General features: G+C 35.5%; 1 protein-coding gene across 2 annotated transcripts; it reads left to right on the forward strand.

The window, feature by feature from the left end:
* Nucleotides 1-1,281: 1,281 nt before the first annotated feature.
* On the forward strand, nt 1,282-3,258 carry LOC129753849 (paired box protein Pax-6). Of its 2 annotated transcripts, none has more exons than XM_055749700.1 (5): nt 1,282-1,366; nt 1,797-2,227; nt 2,286-2,511; nt 2,580-2,708; nt 2,857-3,258. In XM_055749700.1, the coding sequence occupies exons 1-5, from the start codon at nt 1,348-1,350 to the stop codon at nt 2,967-2,969; spliced, it is 918 nt and encodes a 305-aa protein (XP_055605675.1). In that variant the 5' UTR covers nt 1,282-1,347; the 3' UTR covers nt 2,970-3,258. The 2 variants fall into 2 exon arrangements, with proteins under 2 accessions (XP_055605675.1, XP_055605681.1); XM_055749706.1 differs by having other exon boundaries at nt 2,860-3,258.
* Nucleotides 3,259-7,529: the final 4,271 nt, after the last annotated feature.

Below are 7,529 nucleotides of genomic sequence, written 5' to 3' on the forward strand. Positions count from 1 at the left end.
ATTCAGGATCAGAATTCAGGATCAGAATTCAGAATCAGAATTCAGATTCAGAATTCAGATTCAGAATTCAGATTCAGAATTCAGATTCAGAATTCAGATTCAGAATTCAGATTCAGAATTCAGATTCAGAATTCAGATTCAGAATTCAGATTCAGAATTCAGATTCAGAATTCAGATTCAGAATTCAGATTCAGAATTCAGATTCAGAATTCAGATTCAGAACTCAGATTCAGAACTCAGATTCAGAATTCAGATTCAGAATTCAGATTCAGAATTCAGATTCAGAATTCAGATTCAGAATTCAGATTCAGAATTCAGATTCAGAATTCAGATTCAGAATTCAGATTCAGAATTCAGATTCAGAATTCAGATTCAGAGTTCAGATTCAGAATTCAGATTCAGAGTTCAGATTCAGAATTCAGAATTCAGATTCAGAATTCAAGATCAGAATTCAGAATCAGAATTCAGATTCAGAATTCAGATTCCGAATTCAGATTCAGAATTCAGATTCAGATTTCAGAATTCAGATTCAGAATTCAGATTCCGAATTCAGATTCAGAATTCAGGATCAGAATTCAGAATCAGAATTCAGATTCAGAATTCAGATTCAGAATTCAGATTCAGAATTCAGATTCAGAATTCAGATTCAGAATTCAGATTCAGAATTCAGAATTTAGATTCAGAATTCAGATTCAGAATTCAGATTCAAAATTCAGATTCAGAATCCAGATTCAGAATTCAAATTCAGAATTCAGATTCAGAGTTCAGATGCAGAATTCAGATTCAGAATTCAGATTCAGAAATCAGATTCAGAATTCAGAATGGAGATTCAGAGTTCAGATTCAGAATTCAGATTCAGAATTCACATTCGGAATTCAGATTCGGAATTCAGATTCAGAATTCAGATTAAGAACTCAGATTCAGAAGTCAGTTTCAGAATTCAGCTTCAAAATTCAGATTCAGAACTCAGATTCAGATTCAGAATTCAGATTCAGAATTCAGATTCGGAATTCAGTTTCAGATTTCAGACTTCAGATGGAGATTTGTACAGAATATTACTTCTTAGAAATCTTCCAACACTGCCTCACCTAGTGAGTGACCGTTATCCTCCAATCGAACTGTCAAAAACCTCGTGAGCGCATGTGCAAATGTCACACATGCGCTCACTCAGCCGCTATCGGATCGACACACCGTGCGCATTTCACTCAAATGCGGCACTCGCTGATCTCACTGCGAGGCACTCACCTATTCCGTTGCGTTCGTTGCGTTACCAAACAGTTGTGAGCGCCAATAAAAGCCGCGGAGCGACTGAGAAACCCCTACAGATAGGCAACAGCAGCACGTTTGATGCTCGGTTTTGCTCCAGGTAAGTGCGTCGTGTCGTTCAAGCGTAACTTGTAACCACTGATTGTGTGGTCGAAATTTTTAAATTTTTGCGCGAAATTTTCGTGATATTTTGTGACAGGATTGTGGAGAATGGTTTTGGGGGCAAGAATTCGAAAACGGTTTCTTTGTAGTTTAGTTTTGGGGGAAGTTATCAACGATTATCGGTTTTGTGCATTGAACTGTTATTAATTTGAAAATTTTCATTCCGCAGTCTAGGCGAGGGATTAGTTCCACATGACCGTTTATTTCGTGACGGGGCGTTTTCGCACGTTTGAAAATCGTTGGAAATGAGGTTTTCGAGGGATTGTTCTGAAGTTTTCTCAATCTTTAATACAACTTGTCGATCTTTCTAGATTTTATAATTTTTAAGAAATTTCAAGTTGATATAAGGTGATCATTTTTTTTTACAGGCTTCGCATCCGGACCGACCGGCGCCATGCAAATTCAGAGCAACATTCAGAGTGTCAATTCGATCTTCGGGTGCAACGCGTCCGGCCACAGTGGCATCAATCAGCTGGGCGGGGTCTACGTGAATGGGCGACCGTTGCCGGATTCGACGCGCCAGAAGATCGTCGAGTTGGCTCACTCGGGAGCTCGGCCCTGTGACATCTCACGCATCCTGCAGGTTTCTAATGGATGCGTGAGCAAGATTCTGGGTCGCTACTACGAAACGGGATCGATCAAGCCGAGGGCCATCGGAGGCAGCAAGCCCAGGGTGGCCACAGCTCCGGTTGTCAACAAGATCTCGGACTACAAGGCCGAATGTCCGAGCATTTTCGCCTGGGAAATTCGCGATCGACTTTTGTCTGAAGGCGTTTGTAACAATGATAACATTCCTAGCGTAAGTTAAACCACGACCTGTTTTTCCAAGATCATGACCCGATCTCTCGATCCCAAAGGTATCTTCCATCAATCGAGTTTTACGCAATTTGGCCTCGAACAAGGAAACTTCAACACCCAGCAACGAAACGGTCTACGAGAAGATCAAACTCTTCAACAACACCAGCAGTCACTGGACCTGGTGCCAGAACATCGGAGGCGGACAGTTCAATTTTAGCTCACATCCCATTTCGCATCTGTCGCTCAAAAGTCCCACGGATCAACCACAACCACAATCGAAACCAGGTGACTTCTGATCTATCCAAAACATGATCGTAACCCTATCATAACAAGTGCCCCCTTGAAAATCACAGGTGAAGACATGTCGGACAAATACTCATCCGAGGACGACGAAGATTCTGAGCTAAGGCTGAAGCTGAAGCGCAAACTGCAACGTAACCGGACTTCTTTTACCAATGAGCAGATCGAGAACCTGGAAAGAGGTAACTTGCCCTCGAAGGATTCTCAACTAAAATCCGATCCTCGATCGATCTACGATGTAGATACCGTATCATATTTTAACTTACGCCTTACTCTTCACTTTTTAACCCCCCCTCCGCATCGTTTCTCCGTACGCCCACCCACATCAAGCAGAATTCGAGCGGACTCACTATCCGGATGTGTTTGCCAGGGAGCGGCTTTCGGAGCGGATCCAGCTACCGGAAGCCCGGATACAGGTAATGTTGGTTGTTGGCTTTGGTTGATCGCGATCGTATCCGTGGTCCAGGTAAGGGATCCGGAGATTAACGAGGTCGTTCAACAGGTAATTGATGAGTTTCAATGTTTTCTCCGACAAACTGACAAAGGTTTTTATCAAAAGGTTTTTTTTTATCGATGTTTCAACCGTATAGAATGTGTCCTTTTTCGAAAATACTTCTATTCAACAGAGTTTATTTAGGTTGGCTGTGACCCCGGCAGAAGGTTTCTACAATGGAGCATGAAGATTCTACTTTTTGGTAAAATAAATAGTTGCAGGTTTCATCTATATGTTCATCGGATGGAAGTTTCATTCCTGTAGAATTTTTCGAAAACTCATAAATAATAATTTTATTCAATTCGAAGATTTTGTAATTATGTAACACATTGTCTTCTATTGATGTTTCTGATTTTGAACATATTAAACAATTGCTTCAATTTTTGACACTATACGAACTTTGATCAGTTTTGACATTTTCTATATTTGCATTTTTGACAATATTGGAAATTTTATAAAATACTAGCTGATCCCATACGAACTCCGTTTCGCATTCAACTTGGCACATGTCATGAACAGTTTGTATGAAAGTCAATTGCAAGCATTTTCCAGATGCGCTTCTGAAGTCATTATTAAGTAATAATTGCAAAAATATTGGACTATCACTTTGTCTGTCGTCGGCTACTAAATTTGAAATCAGGAATCAATTGACCGTGCCAAAAAAACCCGTGTATAAATTTCGACTCAATCGTTGCATAACAACGCAATTATTGCAAAAAGGCTAAACCCCTTTCGGTGGCCTCTTATACTATCTTTGATATCTGAAATAGATTGCCCCTCCCTCATAACTCCCGTATACAAATTTCAAAGTGATCCATTTATAATAACGTCAATATTGCTTAAAAACAGTGAAAAATTATTTTATATGGACGACCCCTTCCGTCGAACCCTGGCAAAACATTTGACATCTGAAATCGATTGCTCGTCCCTGAAAACTACCGAGTGCAAATTTCCATCCCAATCCGATGTATAATAACGACGATATTGCAAAAATATTTAAAGGTTAATATGGACGACCCCCTTTGCCGGCCCCTTACACTGAATTTAATACCTGGAATCCATTGCTCGTCTCTCAAAACTCTCGTGTACCAATTTTTGTCTGAATCCGATGTATAATAACGACAATATCGCATGAACAGTGAATAGTTAATATGGACGACCCCTTTCGTCGACCCCTGATTTTAGTTTTGATAAGTGAAATCAGTTGTTTGTCCCTAATAACTCCTATGTGCAAATTTTCAACCCAGTCCGATGTATAAAAACGTCATTATCATTAAGATACTGAAAATTTAATATGGACGACCCCTTCTGCCGGCCTCTTACACTGAATTTGATACCTCAAATCGATTGCACGTCACTCAAAACTATCGTGTACCAATTTTCATCTCAATACGATGTATAATAACGCCAATATCGCAAAAACAGTGAACAGTTTATATGGACGACCCCTTTGGCTGACCCCTTACACAAAATTTGACACCAGAAATCGATTTCTCGTCTTATAAAACACTCATGTGCAAATTTTCAACACGATCCGACGAAATGTAACGTCAATATCGCGAAAACAATATTTGTCTTCTATGGACGACCCCCTTCAGAAGGGGTCATCCGAAAATCTAAAAACATTTTTCATCCTTCCTGGTCCTAATGAGCATCCATGCCAAATTTCAGCTCTCTAGCTCTTAAGACGGCTGAGTTTATAGAGGACAAACAAACATACAGAAATTGCTTTTTATATATAGATGACTAGCTGATCCCATACGAACTCCGTTTCGCTTTCAACTTGGAACAACCTTTGATGACTGAAATCGATTGCCCTTCCCTCAAAACTACCGTGTGCAAATTTTCAAAGAAATCCATTGTATAATAACGTCAATATTGCTAAAAATCCCTGGCAAAACATTTGACAACTGAAATCGGTTGCTCGTCCCTGAAAACTAACGTGTGCCAATTTTCATCCCAATCCGATGTAAAATAACGACGATTTTGCAAAAATATTGAAAGGTTTTTATGGACGACCCCTTTGCCGGCCCCTTACACTGAATTTAATACCTGAAATCCATTGCTCATCGCTCGAAACTCTCGTGTTCCAATTTTGTCTGAATCCGATGTATAATAACGACAATATCGCATCAACAGTGAATAGTTAATATGGATGACCCCTTTGGCCGACCCCTGATTTTAGTTTAAATAAATGAAATCAGTTGTTTGTCCCTATGTGCAAATTTTCACCCCAGTCCGATGTATAAAAACGTCATTATCATTAAGATACTGAAAATTTAATATGGACGACCCCTTCTGCCGGCCTCTTACACTGAATTTGATACCTCAAATCGATTGCACGTCACTCAAAACTATCGTGTACCAATTTTCATCTGAATACGATGTGTAATAACGTCAATATCGCAAAAACAGCGAACACTTAATATGGACGACCCCATTGGCTGACCCCTTACACAAAATTTGACACCAGAAATCGATTTCTCGTCTTTCAAAACACTCATGTGCAAATTTTCAACACGATCCGACAAAAAGTAACGTCAATATCGCGAAAACAATATTTGTCTTGTATGGACGACCCCCTTCAGAAGGGGTCATCCGAAAATCTGAAAACATTTTTCATCCTTCCTGGTCCTAATGAGCATCCATGCCAAATTTCAGACCTCTAGCTCTTAAGACGGCTGAGTCTATAGAGGACAAACAAACAAACAAAGAAACAAACATACAGAAATTGCTTTTTATATATATAGATACATATACAAATTTGATATTTTCGATAAAAGAAACACTTTTGAGGTTGACATACATGTAATTTAAGTCATTTTTGGCATTTTTACCATTATTGTAATTTTTGCAATTTATGTCATTTTTGTATTTTTTAAAATCTTTGTCATTTTTGTCACTTTTGCCATTTTTGTCATCTTTTTCAATTTTGTCATTTTTTTTTTCATTTTTGTCATTTTTGTCATTTTTGTCATTTTTGTCATTTTTGTCATTTTTGTCATTTTTGTCATTTTTGTCATTTTTGTAATTTTTGTCATTTTTGTCATTTTTGTCATTATTGTCATTTTTGTCATTTTTGTCATTTTTGTCATTTTTGTCATTTTTGTCATTTTTGTCATTTTTGTCATTTTTGTCATTTTTGTCATTTTTGTCATTTTTGTCATTTTTGTCATTTTTGTCATTTTTGTCATTTTTGTCATTTTTGTCATTTTTGTCATTTTTGTCATTTTTGTCAATTTTGTCATTTTTGCCATTTTTGTCATTTTTGTCATTTTTGTCATTTTTGTCATTTTTGTGATTTTTGTCATTTTTGTCATTTTTGTCATTTTTGTCATTTTTGTCATTTTTGTCATTTTTGTCATTTTTGTCTTTTTTGTCATTTTTGTCATTTTTGTCATTTTTGTCATTTTTGTCATTTTTGTCATTTTTGTCATTTTTGTCATTTTTGTCATTTTTGTCATTTTTGTCATTTTTGTCATTTTTGTCATTTTTGTCATTTTTGTCATTTTTGTCATTTTTGTCATTTTTGTCATTTTTGTCATTTTTGTCATTTTTGTCATTTTTGTCATTTTTGTCATTTTTGTCATTTTTGTCATTTTTGTCATTTTTGTCATTTTTGTCATTTTTGTCATTTTTGTCATTTTTGTCATTTTTGTCATTTTTGTCATTTTTGTCATTTTTGTCATTTTTGTCATTTTTGTCATTTTTGTCATTTTTGTCTTATTTGTCATTTTTGTCATTATTTTCATTTGTGTTCAATTTGTCTTTTTGTCAATTTTGACATTTTTGTCATTTATGTTAATTTTGTCAGCTTCGTCATATTTCTATTTTTTTCATTTTTGTTATTTTAATCATATTTTGTCATTTTTGTTTTTTTTTTGTTTTGTCATTTTTGTCATTTTTGTAATTTTTGTAATTTTTGTAATTTTTGTAATTTTTGTAATTTTTTTAATTTTTGTAATTTTTGTAATTTTTGTCATTTTTGTCATTTTTGTCATTTTTGTCATTTTTGTCATTTTTGTCATTTTTGTCATTTTTGTCATTTTTGTCATTTTTGTCATTTTTGTCAATTTTGTCATTTTTGTCATTTTTGCCATTTTTGTCATTTTTGTCATTTTTGTCATTTTTGTCATTTTTGTCATTTTTTGGCATTTTTGTCATTTTTGTCATTTTTGTCATTTTTGTCATATTTGTCATTTTTGTCATTTTTGTCATTTTTGTCATTTTTGTCATTTTTGTCGTTTTTGTCATTTTTGTCATTTTTGTCATTTTTGTCATTTTTGTCATTTTTGTCATTTTTGTCATTTTTGTCATTTTTGTCATTTTTGTCATTTTTGTCATTTTTGTCATTTTTGTCATTTTTGTCATTTTTGTCATTTTTGTCATTTTTGTCATTTTTGTCATTTTTGTCATTTTTGTCATTTTTGTCATTTTTGTCATTTTTGTCATTTTTGTCATTTTTGTCATTTTTGTCATTTTTGTCATTTTTGTCATTTTTGTCATTTTT

The sequence above is a fragment of the Uranotaenia lowii genome, chromosome 1 (assembly GCF_029784155.1).
Source record: "Uranotaenia lowii strain MFRU-FL chromosome 1, ASM2978415v1, whole genome shotgun sequence".
In the NCBI taxonomy this organism is placed as follows: domain Eukaryota; kingdom Metazoa; phylum Arthropoda; class Insecta; order Diptera; family Culicidae; genus Uranotaenia; species Uranotaenia lowii.

What these genes read in the sequence shown, in the direction of transcription:
- LOC129753849 (XM_055749700.1), top strand. An exon ending in ACAATGATAACATTCCTAGC is followed by an intron (nt 2,228 to 2,285) that starts GTAAGTTAAACC and finishes TCGATCCCAAAG; the next exon opens with GTATCTTCCATCAATCGAGT. An exon ending in ACAACCACAATCGAAACCAG is followed by an intron (nt 2,512 to 2,579) that starts GTGACTTCTGAT and finishes TGAAAATCACAG; the next exon opens with GTGAAGACATGTCGGACAAA.